This window comes from Schistocerca gregaria, chromosome 4 (assembly GCF_023897955.1).
Source record: "Schistocerca gregaria isolate iqSchGreg1 chromosome 4, iqSchGreg1.2, whole genome shotgun sequence".
Classification (NCBI taxonomy): domain Eukaryota; kingdom Metazoa; phylum Arthropoda; class Insecta; order Orthoptera; family Acrididae; genus Schistocerca; species Schistocerca gregaria.
The window spans coordinates 700,876,751-700,899,358 of record NC_064923.1 but is presented as its reverse complement, the minus strand read 5'-3'; the positions used below and the strand labels follow the sequence as shown (position 1 = coordinate 700,899,358).

At 42.7% G+C, this 22,608-nt stretch overlaps 1 protein-coding gene across 2 annotated transcripts in view; it reads left to right on the top strand.

Moving 5' to 3' along the window:
- Positions 1 to 7,012, top strand: part of LOC126268132 (proline-rich protein HaeIII subfamily 1-like) — a 49,003-nt gene extending 41,991 nt beyond the window's left edge. For both annotated transcript variants that reach the window (XM_049973663.1, XM_049973662.1), the window contains one exon: positions 6,792 to 7,012. In XM_049973663.1, coding sequence (XP_049829620.1) covers positions 6,792 to 6,819 — 28 coding nt within the window. In that variant the 3' untranslated portion in view covers positions 6,820 to 7,012. The remainder of the gene's footprint in view (positions 1 to 6,791) is intronic.
- The last annotated feature ends 15,596 nt before the right edge of the window (positions 7,013 to 22,608 follow it).

Genomic DNA, 22,608 nt, shown 5'->3' with positions numbered 1-22,608 from the left:
TAATGACTTTTCTGGAGACTAGAAATCTACTCTGTAGGAATCAGCATGGGTTTCGAAAAAGACGGTCGTGTGAAACCCAGCTCGCGCTATTCGTCCACGAGACTCAAAGAGCCATAGACACGGGTTCACAGGTAGATGCCGTGATTCTTGACTTCCGCAAGGCGTTCGATACAGTTCCCCACAGTCGTTTAATGAACAAAGTAAGAGCATATGGACTATCAGGCAAATTGTATGATTGGATTGAGGAGTTCCTAGATAACAGAACGCAGCATGTCATTCTCAATGGAGAGAAATCTTCCGAAGTAAGATTGATTTCAGGTGTGCCGCAGGCGAGTGTCATAGGACCGTTGCTATTCACAATATACATAAATGACCTTGTGGATGACATCGGAAGTTCACTGAGGCTTTTTGCAGATGATGCTGTGGTGTATCGAGAGGTTGTAACAATGGAAAATTGTACTGAAATGTAGGAGGATCTGCAGCGAATTGACGCATGGTGCAGGGAATGGAAATTGAATCTCAATGTAGACATGTGTAATGTGCTGCGAATGCATAGAAAGATAGATCCATTATCATTTAGCTACAAAATAGCAGGTCAGCAACTGGAAGCAGTTAATTCCATAAATTATCTGGGAGTAAGCATTAGGAGTGATTTAAAATGGAATGATCATATAAAGTTGATCGTCGGTAAAGCAGATGCCAGACTGAGATTCATTGGAAGAATCCTAAGGAAATGCAATCCGAAAACAAAGGAAGTAGGTTACAGTACACTTGTTCGCCCACTGCTTGAATACTGCTCAGCAGTGTGGGATCCGTACCAGATAGGGTTGATAGAAGAGATAGGGAAGATTCAACGGAGAGCAGCGCGCTTCGTTACAGGATCATTTACTAATCGCCAAAACGTTACGGAGATGATAGATAAACTCCAGTGGAAGAATCTGCAGGAGAGACGCTCAGCAGCTCGGTACAGGCTTTTGTTGAAGTTTCGAGAACATACCTGCAGCGAAGAGTCAAGCAGTATATTGCTCCCTCCTACGTACATCTCGCGAAGAGACTATGAGGATAAAATCAGAGATTAGAGCCCACACAGAAGCATACCGACAATCCTTCTTTCCACGAACAATACGAGAGTGGAATAGGAGGGAGAACCGATAGAGATACTCAAGGTACCCTCCGCCACACACCGTCAGGTGGCTTGTGGAGTATGGATGTAGATGCAGCTGTAGATGCCTGTTGCCTGGTATTACGCAATAGATACATTTTTCCCTTGCCGTAACTCCATTGCCGCTAGTTTAAGGCAGCAAGCGAAAACAAAAAACAAAAAAAACGCAAAAACAATTTTAGTAGTACCGGTTTCAAGCCGTAACACTTTTAGTTATCAATCCTGACATCATGCCGAGCCAATATCAACACATCCCACTGACCCAGCACCAACATTTTCTGTTGCTAGTTATGCACAGTTTTCCTACTCAGCGCGCAATTCTGGCCGTAGCGGGTGAACTTATAAGGGGAGGCCACAACGTTTCGAACGCGGATTTACTTCAAACTTCGTAAACTCGTAGTACTCCATGAGGACAACAAAATGTGTAAGCAGTAACGCGTACTTCGCAAGCGTTATTGAGAAAATCGCAAGATAATTTCGATAGTCAAATACACTCCTGGAAATGGAAAAAGAACACATTGACACCGGTGTGTCAGACCCACCATACTTGCTCCGGACACTGCGAGAGGGCTGTACAAGCAATGATCACACGCACGGCACAGCGGACACACCAGGAACCGCGGTGTTGGCCGTCGAATGGCGCTAGCTGCGCAGCATTTGTGCACTGCCGCCGTCAGTGTCAGCCAGTTTGCCGTGGCATACGGAGCTCCATCGCAGTCTTTAACACTGGTAGCATGCCGCGACAGCGTGGACGTGAACCGTATGTGCAGTTGACGGACTTTGAGCGAGGGCGTATAGTGGGCATGCGGGAGGCCGGGTGGACGTACCGCCGAATTGCTCAACACGTGGGGCGTGAGGTCTCCACAGTACATCGATGTTGTCGCCAGTGGTCGACGGAAGGTGCACGTGCCCGTCGACCTGGGACCGGACCGCAACGACGCACGGATGCACGCCAAGACCGTAGGATCCTACGCAGTGCCGTAGGGGACCGCACCGCCACTTCCCAGCAAATTAGGGACACTGTTGCTCCAGGGGTATCGGCGAGGACCATTCGCAACCGTCTCCATGAAGCTGGACTACGGTCCCGCACACCGTTAGGCCGTCTTCCGCTCACGCCCCAACATCGTGCAGCCCGCCTCCAGTGGTGTCGCGACAGGCGTGAATGGAGGGACGAATGGAGACGTGTCGTCTTCAGCGATGAGAGTCGCTTCTGCCTTGGTGCCAATGATGGTCGTATGCGTGTTTGGCGCCTTGCAGGTGAGCGCCGCAATCAGGACTGCATACGACCGAGACACACAGGGCCAACACTCGGCATCATGGTGTGGGGAGCGATCTCCTACACTGGCCGTACACCTCTGGTGATCGTCGAGGGGACACTGAATAGTGCACGGTACATCCAAACCGTCATCGAACCCATCGTTCTACCATTCCTAGACCGGCAAGGGAACTTGCTGTTCCAACAGGACAATGCACGTCCGCATGTATCCCGTGCCACCCAACGTGCTCTAGAAGGTGTAAGTCAACTACCCTGGCCAGCAAGATCTCCGGATCTGTCCCCCATTGAGCATGTTTGGGACTGGATGAAGCGTCGTCTCACGCGGTCTGCACGTCCAGCACGAACGCTGGTCCAACTGAGGCGCCAGGTGGAAATGGCATGGCAAGCCGTTCCACAGGACTACATCCAGCATCTCTACGATCGTCTCCATGGGAGAATAGCAGCCTGCATTGCTGCGAAAGGTGGATATACACTGTACTAGTGGCGACATTGTGCATGCTCTGTTGCCTGTGTCTATGTGCCTGTGGTTCTGTTGGTGTGATCATGTGATGTATCTGACCCCAGGAATGTGTCAATAAAGTTTCCCCTTCCTGGGACAATGAATTCACGGTGTTCTTATTTCAATTTCCAGGAGTGTATATACGTGTGCGTGGCCATTTCTTCCAATGAAGTTGGGCAGCCGAGTGGCTGCCGGCACGGTAACTCAGCGTATTTAGTCAGAGGGCTAGCTGCCCTCTGTACTAAAAAAAATGAGTTAATGGATCAACAACGAACTGAAACGTGTGTCTTTCGATGTTCGCCCCGAGCAGTTACAACGAACGTAAACGAACAAAATGGTTTAAAAAAGAAAAAAAAATTGTTAGCGTTCAAGCCCCGTAATCGCTGGGTCACTGGATCGAGTCCCGTTCGTCAGTCTTTTTAAATATTTTCAACACAGTCATTTTCTTTACTATTTATATTACAATTGATGTGATGGGAAAAATACCTGTAATCGGATGAACTTTTATTAAATTTACAATATTATTTGAGAGTCTACAAATTTTTATTATCGCAAACAATATGATTTACTATCGACTAGTAACTGACCAAATGCATAAAGTGACACTTAAAATATATGCTTGTCCGTGATTCGTGAAATTCCTCGCACCTGGAAGGAGCCCGTAGCGACCTGTTACCTCCAAGTTTATGAGCGGCACAGACGGCTTTCGAAAAATGTACAATTAATCGTCGCTTTCGACGGTACAAGTTGTAGGATGGTATTTTTCGTAAAAACATGGAAAACATAATGTTCAACGGCACCAGCTGCATTGAATAATGCTCTGTTTCCGCATACGCAAGGTCTTTTGGGGTTTTCCGTGGGGAGACAAACCTCGTGAACATTTTCAAAAACCTCTCTTTCAGACGATAATTTGAGAGCAAACCATGCATAACACAGCATTTCCTTAAATATCGGCGCTACTAATTGGTCACGCAGCATCGACTGTACTTTAATAGCGTCTTCACGAGAAGCAATTTCTCGTTCTCTTTCGATTAAATACGAACAATTTTGAAGACACGGACAAGCATACATTTTCAGTATCACTTTATGCATTTGGTGGTTTACTAGTAGATAGTTATGAATATTATATTATTTGTGATAATAAAAATTTGTACGCTGCCAAATAACATTGTAAATTTAATGAAAGTTCATCTGATTACACGTATTTTTCCCATTACATCAATTGTAATATAAATAGTAAAGAAAATGACTGTGTTGAAAATAAAATACTGACGAACGGGACTCTATCCAGCGACCCAATGGTTACGGGGCTTGAACGTTAACCAGTCGGCTGCCTCTGGTTGATGATGTAAATGGCCACGCACAGGTATATATTGGCCGATCGAAATTATCATGCGATTTTCTCAATAATGCTTGAGAAGTACGCGCTAGTGCTTACACATTTTGTTGTCCTAATGAAGTACTACGAGCGTACGAAATTTGCAGTAAATCCGCGTTCGAAACGTCGTGGCCTCCCCTTGTTAGTTGGTATCTTAGGCACCCACTGGGCGGCAGCCACGTAGCGTAAATTGTAGCTGTTAGCCAATCGGATTGTCCGAGCTGTACAATAGTAGCAACGTAAGTGCGAAAATGCTTGTCTATCTGCCCATCAGCATTACGATACAAGAAGTTCTCAGAGAAAGGAAAAAATATAAAGCAGTCAGGTATTTTTCTTTCAAGAAGATAATTTAAAAGTCTGTATTACGCCGGTTTACAACAAGGTCGGAGCTGGAGCTTTTTAATGGTTATTTAATGTCGCCATTCGTCTTCGAAAATATTAAATACTAATATTATAAATGCGAAAGTAACACTGTCTGTTACGCTTTCACGACTAACCGCTTAATCGATTTTGATAAAATACGGAGATATCTTGAATACTGAGGAAGAGCATAGGCTACTTTAAACAGTGTTCTACAAAATATTTATTAATTTGAAGAATATAAAATATTTACTGAATTTGAAGATTGTAACTTGAAATAGGGAACAATGATTCAAATGTTTTTTATTCAAGTCTTTGAGCACAGTATCATTTCTTTAGACTTTGACCGGTTTCAGTCGGTAATGACTATCCTCAGATCTCTTTTACACCATGTCCTACAATGAGGATGGTCATTACGGACTGAAACCGGTCATCGTCTAAAGAATTGATATTGTGATGAAAGACTGGAATAAAAAAAAAAAAAAAAAAAAACATTTGACAGTATTGGATCACTGTTTGTACACGCGACTATGTCGCAGTTGGTGGAACAATAATTACTTAAATATGGAACAATAATTACTCTTTGAATAAGGAGTTTGCTCTCTGACTATTGTGAAAATGTTTTAGTTTGATGTGTTCTACATTATATGAATCGACGTAGTGAATACAATGTGTATACAATCCTCTGCGAGTTTAATCTAAACTCCCATACTAATATCAGTCACAAACCTGTCACATTTTAGCCGCTGAGCGTCATGCGTCTCTTATAATTTCTTTGTCGTCGCCAAATTTGCGTGAATCCCACCCGGGTAGGTTTTTCTTCTGCTGGCGTCTGGATGTGTGGGTTGTTTTCATCATGCATCGAAGTCAGGGAAAAGAACTTGCACCAAGCTCCCGAACATCCCAGCCGGGATGTCCGATTCATTCAACATTCTGGCGGTTACAACGGTTATGAACGTACAAGCATTTCACATTTCCCATATCTTGCCTCGCATTTAGCATTAACCTGCGATCTTGCAGTGTTACTTAAATATGTTACCTGGACAAATGTATTCCAAAAATTTCACTACTCTACATAATTTTTATCCAGTTTAATTGAAGATATTGAAATATCCCGAAATCTACACATCATATCACAAAAAGCTATAACTCTAAAATTCCAGTTTGTTTGTCTCGGAAGTTGATATCCAACGATACCGCATTCGACCTGCCATACTACACCCAGGCGTTGATAGGGGGGGGGGGGGGGGGGGGAAAGGGGGGGGGGGTGTTCAGCTTTGAAGACCCATATTTTATTGCAGATTACGATTTTACGGGTAAAGCTATTTAAAAGATAAGATGTAGCAGCAAGTGCCAGCACACCGTGATGACATTGTCGTCTGCATCAGAAACGCATTTTGTAACATTCTCATAGATATGCTTCTGCCCTGCGTACTGTCTTTTGAGAAGCGGATCACTAAATGTACTGAAGTTGGTGGTATTACGCTGGAACACAATTTCTAACTGGACAAGCAGAGCAGCGTTCGCCTTGAGCCTTGGCCTCAGTGGTTCATCGAGTAGTCCCCTGTTCAATATATTGGAGGAATACAACGTTGCGAATGGGGTTCCCAATTAGAAGTTATGGAATACTAGCATGTCCTACCCTCGCAGCATGGAAGTACGGTCCCACGTACCATTGGATATTCAAGGGCCATTGAGTAGCATGAGGTAAGTTAGCATTGTTTACTCATTTGTATTCCTCCTATTACAGCGCCATCTGTGGCGAAACGAAGAAAATGCTTCAGACAAAACGTATGTAGATTTTGCCGTCAAGTCGTAATCTGCACCAAAAAATAAATGGGGTTCCCGTTGAAGGTTTCAAAGTTTCCCCTCTCCTCCGCTACCCTCGCTCTAGATCGGGTGGCGGGTCGAGTAAAGTATTGTTGGATGTCCTCTTACGGAACAAACGAATTGGAATTATAATTTTTTTGATCTGATGTGTAGTTTTCGAGATATTTCAATGTCTTAAGTTTAAATGAACACTCTGTGTTATGCATAATTTTACTAATGTACTATGTGTTTGGTATCTAATAGCCGAATGACAATGAAATTATTAATGTTATTGTTACGTTTGCAGGCCACCCGTCCAGAGACCTGGGCCATAAGTAGAAACAGCACCAGACCTGGAACGTAACACGTCTTCAAGTACTTATGCTACTATTAGAACCAATCTGTGTAACAGTTCAGCTTGTCAGCCCGTAATCTACCAAATGGTAAAATAAAAGCAGTGTGTTGGAAGATGCATTATTTAGTGATATTAATAAAGACCTGCCTGCAATAAAAAATTATCTCCAAAGATTTTTTGTCGTTTCCTTTGGCTCACGTTCTACATGTTACTTTAAAACGTATTTTCGCTTGGCATTTAAGGCGATTTTAGTGTAAGTGAACGACACTATGAAATATCACTGTAGTTTTTCTGACAATTCCGTGACCTGTCCGCTCATGAGATTTGTACTGTACTGAGTTGCTATTGTTCCACTTCCACTAGGTCCCTTCACACTCGAGTTCTCAGGTATAGAGTGAGTGGAGCAGGACTAATCGTCTACAGAAGGATGCCAGATATTGCCCTCAGTTCTTGTGCTTTCTCTGGATGGACAGGCCATTGTCCACCTGCAGAGGTATTGGGATCACTTCTAACTTTTACTGACTGCTACACTAATCTATCCTTGTCTGATGCAGCACTTCGCCCTCATTGTGTGAGTTACATGGTGCAGAAAGTAAATTTTGAAAGAGAGCATTAAATCGCTGTCGAAGAACTAGCAAGGAGCAAAAGAAGAAATGCCAGTACTCCATATCTAAACATGTTATTCTAACCTTGAATCGTGGTCTTACCCACTGTCATCCAGTGAGTGGGTACCTTCAGGTTAGCATTGTAGGAGTTCAACCAATATTTACGCAATATTAGTGTCGTAGTTATTAGCCGTTCAAATCTAACGGTATTTTCGTACACAATAAAGCATCACGAGAACAGCTGCTACGACGGGAAAAAATTGTGAGCAGCAACATACCATTCCTTGCCCCAGCTTGCTCAATTAGCAACTTGTTATTGGATTCTTTGTTTCAACGATGTTGATTTCAGGCCGACTGGAGGGCGGTTTCTCGAACTTTTCTTGACTGGAAACAGGATACGATGCGGAAAAGTCAGCACAGAGACTGTGGAAGGAAGAGAATCGCTGTTTCAGAACCGAGTAATGCTGCTACTACAAACGTGCTCTATGATTCACACCGAACATCTACAAAACTGGAAACTATCTCACTCCGATATGTGTTGTACGCTAAGTCTAGTTCTTCATACATATATCTATATTTACACTCATCGAAAACACTGTGATGAGCAAGATAGAAGGTACCTTCCATTGCATTACGTATTAAAGTTTCCTCTCATTCCATTCACGTATGGCTCCTTAAAGCCCTCTGTACCTGTTGCTACATCCCAAGAGTTTCTCACCTGGAGTAGCGTGGTAACGCTGCGTCATCACCATAGACTTAGTATCACGCAGCTTCTCTTTTTTTCCGAGGACAAAAAGAACTTGGTCATTGGAGGGAGTTCCTGACAGGCCTCACACAAGAGACAAAACCAGCAGAAGAAACCATGGAGGTGGAGCATCAATCATAGAAACATTCTACTCATGCAAGTAAAGCCACTGCTCTAACAGACAGGCTCCAAGCTCCACCAGCAGTGCAGCACAACAAACGGCCTCGTGGAGGGCAGTTAGAACCCATCTGCAGCACTCAGTAGACGATGGCTTCCTGAAACCCACATGTAAGCACTCCGCCAAGGTATTGGTGCTCGCCAAAGCCACTGAGGTCAAAACCAGCAACCGATTCCCCACCTCACTGATAATGTAGGGGAAGAAAAGGAAGACTGACAGAGGAAGCAGCCACAGGACCAACTGATAGTCATTCAGTGGGCTAGTACCTTTAACTTCCACGAGAAGATTACTGCAGCAGTGAAAAGTAACTTCACCATTCGTATCTCAGTGATGTATCAGTATTGATTTGCCAGTCACTATACTCATGACTACCATGAGATCAAGACTCTCATAACCAAGTAGGGCATCCACTGCTTACCCATTCTTTGGAGCCACTGAAGATTCGGAAGGCAGTCTTCTGCAAACTTATGTTCAACATTGATCCTGGCCACCTCAAGGAACTTCTCAAAGAGATGGGCTTTGGTGTCCTCACCATGAAGCATATGGACTTTGGTGTACTCACCATGATGCATATAAAGTCACCCAAGGTTAACTCTGACACACCACTCTCTTCCGCGCTGGTCTCATGGACAATGTAGAGCTACAGGAAGATTTTCCAAGTGAAGTAAGTGGCGGAGCTGCTTAAGACATGGGGACTAGTAGAATGCTTCATGTGCCAAGGTATCGATTATATCTCGCGCTTCTGCATGATCCTGCATACTGTGTGAAGTGTGCTGGTAACCACCACAACAAAGTGTGTCCACTCTGGAAGGTGGAACCATCACAGTGCCACAACAGCTCCAAAAAGCATATGGCAAACTGCAGTGGCTGCATTGCTTTCAAGTGTGCAACCACATGACCGTGCAGATGAACCATACCACCTGCATTATCTAAGCCATTGCAGCCAGGGAGAAGCTACGCTGCTGCAGGAACAGAATCAAGACCAGCCACCTGCCATCCAAGCACACACACAGGGGCCTGAAGCACAGACAGAGTGTTCTGTACCTACCATGGCAGGTGTGTATGGTAGCAGACTGGAGACAGAGCCCCCAGCACCAGACACGGCTGGAGGCAGGCATGGAGGTTGGAGAGAATGCCCAGTTAGATATCCAGGTCTAACAGCTTTCCAAACTATTCCAGCTAACAAAGAGCATTCCAAGACCAGATCACTCACCTGCACCACGTGACACAAACGAACTGAAGTTGATATCGCATAAGGTTCAAGCTGCTCATCAAGCAGCATAATACAACAGTGCTGTGATTTAGCTGTTTGCGTATGGAATGTAAATGACATCAGGAACCAGGATGGCGAGTTTCAACTATTTCTATGGGATGAGGCAGTGGATGTATGCACCATCACCAAAATTCACCTCAAGTCTTGAGTGAACATGCAGGTGGCAAACTACTTCTGCTACTAGACAGGTTGTAAGATGGTGGGCAGTGACATGGCAGTGTATGTGGAGCCATCACAGACTCATCATCTCTTGCAAAATTCTGGAGACAGTTATGATGGAAGTTACTGGCATCACTGTCAGTACAGGGGTGAGCTAGATAAACTTTTTGATGGTATATTGACCACCACAATGCCTTCTGTAAGCAAACGACCTCGATGTACTGCTGTCAATATATGGCAACCTCTTCATTGGCAGCGACTTAAACATCACGTACCTGGACTGAAACTTCCACATCAGTAATGCCAGTGGACACTGCCTGCTCACAGTGGCCAACAACCACAATGCACTGGTGGTGTCACCTTTTCATCCCACAATCTACCCAGCTTGCAGCCTCCCTTATGTCCTTGACACCGGAATCATCAAGGGGGGCACCACAATGCTGTCAGAACCACCTCCTGAGCACTGTCATCAGATCAACTGTCAGTGATCATTGACAAGGAAACAGACAGAGCTTCGCCATTGGAATCCTACTGACAACTGAAAGATGTTAACTTGGAGCAATTTCGATTACACATGCTGAGACCATCGCCACCATGCCAGGAATAGAGGGTGCAGTATCTACACTTGCTGTATTCACACATCAGACCCTGGATGCAGCTGATGCAGCCATTGCACGTCAACCACAGAAGGCAGATAACAACTCCCAACAACTTCTGCCGGACATTCTACTGGCGTTAACCAAGAAGACTTGGATCTTTCATGAATGGCAGATCAAGTGAAACCCGTCCACCAAACGGCTACTGAATCAGGTCCATTGTAACATCTTGGTGGCAGACACAAACCATCGGAATTGACATTGGGCTGGCAAGATTGCCATACTCAGGGTGGATGGCGACAGTGCCTGGAGGATGACGAATCAGTTTCTGAGGCGGAGCCAGTGCACTCTTCCACTGCAAGTTGGGTGTGACATCATGTCAGAGCCAGACACCAATGCCCACATTGTAGGTGACACATTTGCAGCAAACTATACCCAGACTGACTGGTGTTCCTGGTGAACAATGATGACACTGAAGAAATCGAGGTGGAGGTGTAACAGCAGCTCAGTCATCTGAGTCGCATGAAATCAGGAGGGTGTGGCCCTGTAGACAACATATGCTGATGCAACTGCCACCAGACACCGTATACATTCTGATGGCGATCTTCAACGGCATACTCAGAACCTGCCACTACACTTCTGTGTGGAAAGACACAAAAGTGGTAGCCATTCCAAAGGTGGACAAGGACACTAGGCTGGAGCAGAGCTACTAGCCCATCAGCCTGCTGTCCATCCTTTCCAAAGCATTCTAGAAGCTCTACAACAAGAAGCTGAAGCGTCAAATCAGCAAGAAAGATCTACTTCCTGAAGAGCAGTTTGCTTCTGCAGGGGACACTCTACACAGCATCAACTCGTACAGCAGGAGGGGCACATTGATAGGGCTGTGGAGTGTCACTTGCGCCTTGGGATGATGGGATGATGTGCATAGCCTTCAACTGCTGTGGCACGGAGCCTTCTGTACATGATAGTTGTGCAGGGGGTACCTGAGTTGCATGCCTGTCTGCTGTAATCGTACCAAGAGGGACATGTATTTCAAGTACATGCTGCTGGAAGCATCTCAGGAGCAAGGCACAGCAGGGTAGGACTGCTGCAGGGATCTGTGCTCAGACCCCTTATGTATTCCCTATACACTGTCGATGACCTGTAAATGCCAAGAGTTCAATTGGCATTATACACCAACGACACTGCACTGTTTGTACAGAGCATCAGTGTGCACAGGCTCCACAGATGCCTGCAATAAGCTTGGCGCCTGGACTACCAAATGGCAGCTTAACGCAATCGAAGGCTAGGTAGTGGTCATCACCAGGTTCAAATGGTTCAATTGGCTCTGAGCACTATGGGACTTAACTTCTCAGGTCATCATTCCCCTAGAACTTAGAACTAGTTAAATCTAACTAACCTAAGGACATCACACACATCCATGCCCGAGGCAGGATTCGAACCTGCGACTGTAGCGGACGCGCGGTTCCAGACTGTAGCGCCTAGAACCGCTCGGCCATACCGGCCGGCCCAAGTGTTCCAGCTCAAGTGACAGTGAGTTCTTACCCCCTTGCGTTAACGGCGTTGTGTTCACGTATTATGGACCGCAAGTTTATTTAAATATGGCAGCAACATCTGCCACTGTAACAGCAACAGATCACATCTCACTTGCAGAAGCACAAAGAACAGCAAATCGCTCTCCTGCAGTTGGTGTCTCAACAGAAACAACCACATCAGGCGGTGCCCATCTCCATGCCCCTACTGCCGTTCACTGCAATCAACGAGTTGGCAGTGGAGAGCTAGAAAATCTAACTCCGTTGTTTCAAATTCCATTGTTTCGCTTGTAACATTTATGATAGGAAGCAAAATGCTTTTCTTTTTCTTCTGGTAGTCTTTTATATGACGTCATGCAGAAATTGAGGCCACTCTCAAATTCAAGTGAATTGTCTTTCAGTGGCCTCTGCGCACTGCTAATCGAATACTGCAGTGAGCAGATACTAATAGTTGCTACTCAGCTCCACTTTAATCAGTATCAAAAATAACATGGAAAATTGTACTCAGTATAGGCTGACAAGCTGCAGGATCTCACACGCAAGTGCAGCCTTACGTGCCAGAACTGTAAAGTTTTGTATGCGGAATCTTTGATTCAATATATGAGTATGCATCTCATCCCTGACAGGGAGTTCACAGCTAAAGCTTTGGTCAAGTCCGATCCCAGTCTCAGTGAACTGCTTAATACTGCTAAATCTGTCAAGGTTGCTTCAGCAGCTCAGCATGCTTTATAAATGACTTTCCCGTTTCTCAGATTGTTAGTCCCCATCTTAAGCAGCGGTCATCATTTGATGATTCTGACTCGTCCTCCTCTAATTCTACTTCTAAGTCACATCAGAGTTCACGGGTATCTGGACCACTAATATCCTCTGAGAGACTTTCATTTGTCGCATACTAAGTCTCCTACACCTCCCCCCCCCCCTCCCACCGCCTCCTTCGCCCCACCTCAGCATCGCATGACCTTTTTTGTAATGATAAGCACGGGGGTCCGAAACTCCCTCCCTCCTCAGCATTGCAACATCGATCATGCACATCACAGACATATGGTCTTGTCCTGAGTGTGGCAACTGGCATTCCACATGCTAGTGCACATTTTGTGCTGTGGTGTGCTGAATTTACAGAGAGGACAATCATCTGGCTGTCGTGTGTCAACAGGTAATCTGCCGGCCGTGTCCTATGCTGTGCTAGGACAACCCAGCCACCAACTCTGTCACAGTTTTGCTGCTGGCAGTTTCTCTGCCGCTACAGAGGCTCATATTGGATCTGATGCTGTTCAGTCATTCTTTGGTATCCCAGCTGGACATCGGCGCTGTTGTGTCCTTAATCTATGAGGACACATATTGTCAGCTTGGTTCATCTCCATTGCAAAAGGGCTCTAAATCGTTAAACTCTGCATAGCTCAACTACCCCAAACTGAGAAAGAGGCTTTAGCGATTATTTATGACGTCAAAAATTTTCACCTTACCACATTTGTTTGGTGGCAAATTTCACCTGTTGACTGGCGAAAAGCCTTTTATTTTCATGCTTCGGCATCAGTCAAAGCTCCCAGTTGAAACAGCACAGCTCCTGCGGAGCTGGTCTCTACTTTTAAGCGCCTTTCATTAAATCATCGACATTCATCCCATGGCCTGCATGCCAAAGGAGACACCCTGCCTGCCTTCCCATGGCCCACCATGGAGTTCTATCACCATGAAACTGTTTCTTCTTAATTTTTTTTGCATTGTGTCAACAGCTGTAAACAACTCTCGACTAATTCTCACTAACGATGTGGAATTCATAATTATTTTGTGCTGTGCTACCAGCTCACTGCCTTGACATTGCCCATGGAGGGCTCTGACTGCACAATCTTCATTCCCCCTACCCCCCACTCCAGCCTCACATCCTTCAGCTCTTCATGTGTCACATTGGGGGATGAAGCACTTGGAGACCTTGGATTGGCAGCACACCTGTTCGGCCAGGATGAGTACTGACATGCTACTTCTGCTCCCTCAATCATGTGTTCCTAGTGCAATATTTTTCTGTATGGGCCCATCCTGACAGCCATAGGAAAGGGTCCACATTAATTTTCTTTGGACTATTTCAGGGAGCAGATAGATACATGACTATTTGTGATGGATGGCCTTTCCAATTTCCCATATGTGGTGTGCATATCATCCACTATCTCCCTTGCCACCATCTATGCTCTTGAGAGCATTTTGGCCACTGAGCAGGCACTTTATGCTCTGGTGTCAGACAATAGTACCTATGTACCGCATTTTTAAAATGTGACTATGCCTATTCAAACTGTTTTAGTTTTATTTCTAGACTATGCCCTCGTAGGCATATTATAGAATCAGGTTTATCTTCTGAAGAAGGCTCAATTACTTGGTCTGAAACCTAGGTAAAGGTTGGTTTCATTACCGCAATCGAGGCTGATAGTTTCTTATATATCAGACTATGGGCTCCAATTTACATTGACTGAGTTTGAGACCTTCTTTTGCTGCAGTGGCATTGACCATATGAGCAACGTCATTTTCCACCCTGCCTTCAGTATGGAGGCTGAACTGATGGTCAGTACCTTCAAGACGCATATGTGGAAGGCCTTGCAGATATCGTTGACTGAGGGTGCCTTGCACAGTTTCCTCGTGACATATCGGTCCACCGAGAGAGGTGGCACAGTGGCTAGCACACTGGACTCACATTCAGGAGGATGACAGTTCAATCCTGCGTCCGGCCATACTGATTTAGGTTTTCTGTGATTTCCCTAAATTGCTCCAAGCAAATGCTGGGATGGTTCCTTTGAAAGGCCAGCTCTCTTCTCTGTCCTTCTGTAATCCGATGTGACTGATGACCTCTGCTTGGTCTCTTCGCTAAACAACCCAACCCAGCCCAACATATTGGTCCACCCCCATCAAAGCCATTTATCCAGCTAAAATTCTACAGGAGCATAGGCATCACACCCTGTTCGACCTCCTGTATCATAAGCTGCATTCCCATCCTGCCTATAGGCCAGCCTGTGCATGGGGCACCCAAGTCTGGGCTCGCATATTCATCTAGCATTCAGTGTGGATTCAAGGTATTGTCATTGACTACAAGGGCCATCAGCTGTTTGACTCCGAGGCTGTGGGCATTCACCTGGTCCACCACCACAACCAGCTCTCACTGAAATTGCTGTTGTACTTTGGCACTCTTTCCTTGCTCCCTCTTCTGTCTCACAGACCACACACTTTGGTTATTTCCAACCAGGTTTTGCACCCCTCTCCTACACCACAGTACAACCTCTACTTCTGTACCCCCAGTCACACATGGGCAGGTGATATGGTCACAGTTTGGGAACCTATGCAAACAGAACGACTCCGTCTGCCCCAACCATTCCTTGCCCCAACGTCACAGGAAGAGTCCCAAGGCATGAGTGCTCTGCCATCTCCTCTGTCCCTACAGCCTTCGATTGAGCCTCCTGCCAGGATCATCCTTTAGCCAATGATCCTTGATCCTCTGATGGTGAACAATACTTTTCCAATCTTCTCCCAACAGTCACTTCTACTGTCTTGGCCATTTTTAGCCCTACATGTTATATGTAGAGGACAGGGATTTAATATCCCAGCCAACCAAGGTTAACAACAGCCAAGCAGAGGTACTACAGTTAGACTCAGTCAGGTATCACTGCAAAGTCACATGGTCTCACCCTATATCAGCCTGGATCCAGTGGATGGGCTGCATCTCAGTCTAGCATGCATTTAGTTCTATCATGACTAGTTGCTATTTAGTATTCAGCCCTGCTTTTCACTTGGGCATTCTGGTTTACATTCTTGGAGTTTGCTCAGTACTCCACTCATGACAACTTTGGCCCTATTTTCTTTTTGACTATTATCGCAACATAGAATACATTGTAATATGACATTTTATAATGAAATATTTCAGGCAAGCTGCAGATAGTTTAATTAAGTTTAATTAAATGTGCTTCTGCCTTACTAGAAACTTGTTTTGGCTATAACACCATTCTCAAGTAAACACCGGTTTGCAATAGATGCCCAAATGGCATCATTGAGTGCTCTGTCAACTGTCCATTTATTACTAGACTATTGTAAGTCATGTAATTTCTATTTGTGTAGAATTTTTTCATGAAATGCTTTTGACAGCTGTCAAAACTTTGGCTTTATTCATGGATCCCTGGTTTGCATCAAGCATGGACTCTTCACAGTTGTGTGCTGAAATGATACAAAATTCATGTTACAATTGAACTATGGGCAACAGGTTTGTTATCTCATAATATGGAATAGGGATTATACATCATTCACTTCATGTGCTACAGTGTTGCTGAAAGCTCTCAAGCTGTGTTTGCTTGTTTAGCAACTTGTATGAATTAAACGATTACATTATTCTGTGGGCCATTGCAAACAACCTGATTTTTATGAACTTTAAGTAAATGAGAGAAAAATAGGATGACAGCACCATAAACCACAACTGATGCTGTGCCATGTTACAGAGCATGTTTGATGGTGTAACATAAAGGAGGTGACAATGGCAATTGGTAGCAGTAACAGGAGTCAGCTCTATCACTTGTCATTCATGACATGACAAAATTGCTTTATTGGCTAATTTAATAATTTATAGTAAGTATTGCAAACAGGCTCTGAAAGAAAGCCTTACTATAAGAATTTTGAGTTCAGTATTACTGTATGTTGAGTGCTTGTGCTGATCCTCCCCAAACCGGTATGTGGTTATATTTTTAAATACACCAATTTTCAAATTTCTCAACTAACTGTCAAAGGATGAACCTCCACTGTCATCCACCCTTCTTTTTTTTTTTTTTTTTTTAAGGAAGGGTAGTATGATCGAATGTGACAATTACAGAGGCATATCTCTGTTAAGTCAACTACAAGATTTTCTCAAGAGGCCTGTTAACTAGAGTCACCAACCAACTTGACACCCATCTAGTTGAATATCAAGCCAGTAGATCTTGCACAGAGCAAATACAAAACCTCAAGACCACCCTTACATACCAGAGCCACAGTGGACACCTCTGGGTAGACATCCTAATGTTTTTTTTTTTTTAATGCATGTGATTCAATACGCAGACAGACCCTGATCTCTTGTCTATGAGAACTGGGCCTAGATGAAAACATGACCAAACTAGTCTATACCACTCTGAGGAGCAAGAGACAGTAACAAAGTGTGACCCCTCCACCCCCCCCCCCCCCCCCCTACTCAGCAGAATGGAACTGCTGGATCCACACTTGCTCAAGTGTGAAAGAATACATCCTGTTCACAAATCAGTGGCAAGGTAATTAGCAGTACCATGAATACAAAATCACATGATGACCATACTATGATGTCATCATTGTTGTAACTGCTAAACACACAATTAATGCCCAGTATGGACCAGATCTACGACTCTGCAGGGACAGCAGACATGCTGTGAGACAGCAGTATGCTTTCTTCAGATATGGCAGGTATACTACCGGGGGGGGGGGGGGGGGGGGGGGCTACAAACTGTGCTCATGAATGTTGAAGCCACCCTCAACTTCAGTCTCATTGCCCAAAATGAAGATGAAATGCTCTCTGTACCATTATTTCTTCTCAGAGAGACTCACAACATTGCCAACAAGACATAATATTTTTCTTTCCCTCTTTTTCCTCCACAAATGTAGAAGAAGAGGGCACCCTTTTCACTTTTTCTGCTGAGCCCAAATCACAGGCAACTCATTTTTTGTGCAACAGAACCAAAAAAGCTGTTGCATCAAGGAAAAAATGAAACTATAATAGTAAGAGCCACCCCAGTGCTCATTCTCTCTGCCAATTTCATATTGTTGGTTTTCCAATGTCCTCCAATAAGCACAATATTGAACAGAATGTCCCAACCAGTGATTTATGACGATTACTGTGTTACACCATGCAATGGAGTTTGTCATGAAATTTTGTTCTATCCATTAGTCTAAGCTCTATGTGTTTACAACAGTAAGAATTTTACAATTTCTAATAGCCTTTATAAGTCAGCACCTTAAATGGTGGCAACTGTGTGTTCTGCTAGTATGGTTACAAGGATGGTAAAAATGTGGAACAGTCATATGTTATTCTTCTCACTTAGTGGAAACAATAGTAATAGCCCGTGGTATCTTGGTAAGTAGTGATCCAAAAATTTTTTTTCAGTTCTGTGATGAGAACTTTATTATATGTGGAAGTAAAATAATGTGTTTCAAAAATAGAAGTACCTTTGTTAAAGATGGGTGCCATGTACATTAGCACTATGGGCCTGATATGATTTAAGAGCACATAGAATCATGCTCTTCACACACAGAGTAAGCAGTGAGATGGCAGAGTAACATTTTATCTCGTTAAACAAATGCAACAATCATGACACAATAACTGATTGGATTGTAGTAAATTTTTGTTCCCAAACCACTTTGTGCAATGCCCTCAAATCACTCCACATCCCTGAGTAACAACTATTCTATGATGTAGTTTGTAATTGTGAAGCACACATCACCTTGACAGTAGCCCAATTCTTAAGGTGGGGGACTAATAAACATTACATGGAAATGGGATTGCAAGTGCACCTTCACTCAGTACCATCCTGTAGCATAATAATCTGGGGCAACACAGCTGTCAACAGAAGAATTTGTTTTATGGAAGCATCCAGTACAAATACTGTGTAAAGTTGATAAGTAAATATCTTGAAGGAGCCTCTTCAAAGACATAGGGATTGTTTGACTAAAGTGCCAATACATGCACAGTGCAAATGACATAAGTTGCCACTATGTATGGAGAAAGAGCCTGCTGGAAGCTATCTGAGCCTTCCACAAACATTATTTTGTAGGGTAGGCAGCTCATAAAACAAATGTGCATCAGTGTTTCTATGGCAGCACAGGTGACACAAGGAGGTAACAGCTCATTAAATAATTTCATATAATTTAAATAGAGATATTGTTGCTACAAATTATGAAATACTCTTATACAAATCTACTGCTAACAGTACTGTGTGCTAACTAAACCCAACTCTTGATTCTCTATGAAAAATGCAAGTTATATTGCATGTTTAGTACTTCCTAATGTAACTCCAGTTAACAATTAGTGTAAGGCATACAGTGCAATTCACAACCACAATAACAGAAGTAAAAATAATTACCATGTAGACTATGCCTCCCTATGTAGCCTTCAGAATGGTATTGGTGCAAAAGTATATAATAGGTCAATGGCAGGCATCATAAAGGAAATTTTAAATCCCCAAATAATACCTCATTATATTCACCTTATGCAGCTTATCAGAATATTTGGACACATGAACAAATTATGCATAATTTCCAGTATATGGACAGCTGATAGTGGTACCAGTATGTTTAGAGTTTCAGAAATGCTTTGTCTGAAGTATCAGATAAATAAATAGCAGCTGATTAATAGAAGAGACTGGGTAGAATTTTTTAAGTATTTGTTTTTCTGCTAATATACATAAAGTTATTTGTTACTGATTCCCACGATTATCAATATGAGTAACTTATCATGTGTCATAATCTGTTAGTATACTTTACAGGAATAGTCTGCAGTGACTGCTTCTGCATATTAATATATAACTTGATTTATGCTACATCTCTGAAGTCTCTCATCCATGATGGCATTCAAAGAACACAGTATGCAAATGAATAAATGCAGTGAATGAAGGCATCACCTAGACATTTTCAGCCACATTTTGGTGTTAAATTTAAAGAAGTTTCACCAACTATTTTTAGTATGAGACCGTGTTTTACCTTGACACTTTGCTGACTTTCACTTCTAGCTTCCACTTTCTATGTACTGCAATCTTTTTCTAAAATTCGAAAGTCACTCAGGAAATTAAGGTTTTTTCAAAGATAAAAGCATGTTCCAAGGTCCACCATGGTCCTGTACCTAGGAACAACATTCTATGGCAATTTTGAAGTGTTACAATTGAGAAAATCTTGTCAATACTGTATTTAGTTGCCTGTCTGTAACATTATCAAAAATCAGTAAGTGAAATCAAATTAAGCAGAAGTGTTACTCCACAACCAGTTACAAGTGAAATACATTTTGAAAGTGAAATTATGGGAAACTAAAACAAATATTCATTCACCAAACAGATAATATTGTTAAGAAACTAACAAAACTCAGATAATTTGTAAATATCCCAAATCCCAAGGCAAAGTACCTTCTTCTGTTTCTAGATATAAAATGGTGCATAACTGATGAAGTATAGCTTAATTGTCCACATGTTATATAACTAGTTTTAAAATTTATATGAAATTTTACTCCCTATAAAGTTCTGTAACTCAAGAACTAACAATAAATGATATATTGTACAGCACTTAAATGCATAGCACTTGAAGTATTTGCAAATGCTGTACAAAATACAATCTCATGTCAGCATTAACAAAACTTGTAGAAAATGTCAGAAACTGTTTGGAGTTGTCTCTAGTGTACATTATTTCAAGTGATTCTAAACTCAGTCACTTGATTGAAGCACTGGCAAAAAAACAGCAAGTGTTCCTAGCTATACTATTTTCTAGGTATAACACTCTTCCCTATACGTACATTAAGTGCAAAATATACAGTAACAGACAGACTTTGAAAATAAAATTGCTTCAGTTTTAGTGAAAGTTGCTTTTCTGTTGAAACAAACTCAAAGTTTTACCCACTTAAAGACAAAATTAACTTTCACGGGATGTGTCACTGTCAAGTAACATAGCACAATGAAACATGGACCATACATAGAGAGAACTTCTACAGTTTAGTACAGAAGGTAGCCAAAAGAAATATGTAATGAGATGAACAGAAATGACACTTATATTCAAAGGTAATAATTTCACATAAGTCATCACAATTCATAATGCTTCCCTGAACATTACCAGCAGTGATACATGGTTCTTAATAGTGTGTGTGATCACAATGGATGGCAATGCATGCTCTGCAATGTGCTCTAGTACTTGTGAACATGTTGGTAGTTAGTTCTTTTGGTAGGGCATTCCACTCTTCCATCAGTGTGCTTTACAACTGCTGGATGGTAGCTGGTGCATGTCAATGTGCTGCAGTAAATCTCCCCAATGCATCCCACATGTGCTTGGTTTGATTTAAGTCAAGAAACACAGGCCAATCAATTTACTGGGTATCCTCTTGTTCCAGGAGGTCCTTTACTTCTGCTATTTGATGCAGTGCCACATTTTCATTCATAAAAATGAAGTCATGGCCAAATGCACCACTGAAAGGATGCACATGGGGAAGGAGCACAGTGTCACAATAACGTGGATTGGTGAGTTTATGGTGTTAAAAGATTTGGATGTCAGCATGCTTATACAACATTATGTCTCCCAACAACATAACACCTTGACCACCAAGATGATCATGTTTGACAATGCTGGATGTAATCTTAAATTGCGAGAGGTGGGAATACCTAATGCAGCAAGGAACACTGTTGAATGTGATCAGCCTTGTTGTCCAGTGTAGTGGCGTGAGGAGACATAATGTAGGACCTTTAAATCTTTGAACATAGTACACTAATCAGTCAATGTTATTATGGTGCTGCATTCCTACTTCTGCCATATTATGCATGAGTGCATCAAACCCCACAGCTGAAGGATTTCTTGAAACGAAAAGACATTTAGCAAATAGACTGACCTGCCCCCTCCCCCAACATAAATCCCATTGAGCACATGTTGGATATATTGTGGAGACATATTGCAGCACATCCATGTGCACCAACAACCATTCACCAGTCATCAACGATGCTGGTGGAGGAATGGAATGCCCTACCAGAAGAATTCCATATCAACATTGTTGCTAGCATGGGAGCCAGTACAGAGTAAGCATTATCATGAATGGTGATTGCACACCCTATTAAGAACCATTTCATGTGTTTTGTAATACCTAAGGAACTGCCATGAATCATAATAACTTCAGTGTAATTACTGTTTTTGAATAAAATTGTCATTTCCACTCATATCATTACATGTTTCTTTCAGTTACCTTCTGCACTAAACTGTAGCAGTTCTTTCTACGTATAGTCCCTGTATCATTGAGCTACGTTAACTGGTAGTGACACATCATGTGAAAGTTACTTTTGTCTCTACGTTTTTTGCACACCCATGTACAAGGTAATTATTGATTGACTTCAGATCGATGTAGTTTTAGGGGTATATACTGAGTGCATCTATAAGTGTATAAATTATGTTTCAAATGTTTTTAAGAAGTTCTTATTAAGTTTAACTGGAGGAAATGCTATATGAGTGTGCTTTTCTTCTGATAATCTCCTGGCCAAGGGTCCCAATCCTCAGTCCTGATTTGAGAGGCAACTGAATTTTTATTTTTTTATTTTTTCTTTAATTAATGAGTGAAACAGCAGCAGAACTAAGGAGGCCATGTTTTGGTGTGTACATATCAAGAAGTAATTAAGGAAAGCATGTAGATGGAAGGAATGTAGAAGGAATTGTAGGAAAGTATACATACATGTTTCATTATTTCACAAATACAGCTCCATAATTTCAACGTATATGTCCAACATAAGATTTGAGGTTATAATTCTGGTTAAATGTTGCAAATTACATTGTTAATCTGAACTCTGATGTATACTACCAGTTTCCTTAGATATGCTATAATAAACTACATGTCTGATTGTAGGAGGGTATGTTACTGGTCCATACAATTTATTGCAGTTGACCTGCTATCAGATGATCAAGTATCTTTAGCAAAGTTCAGTTTTTA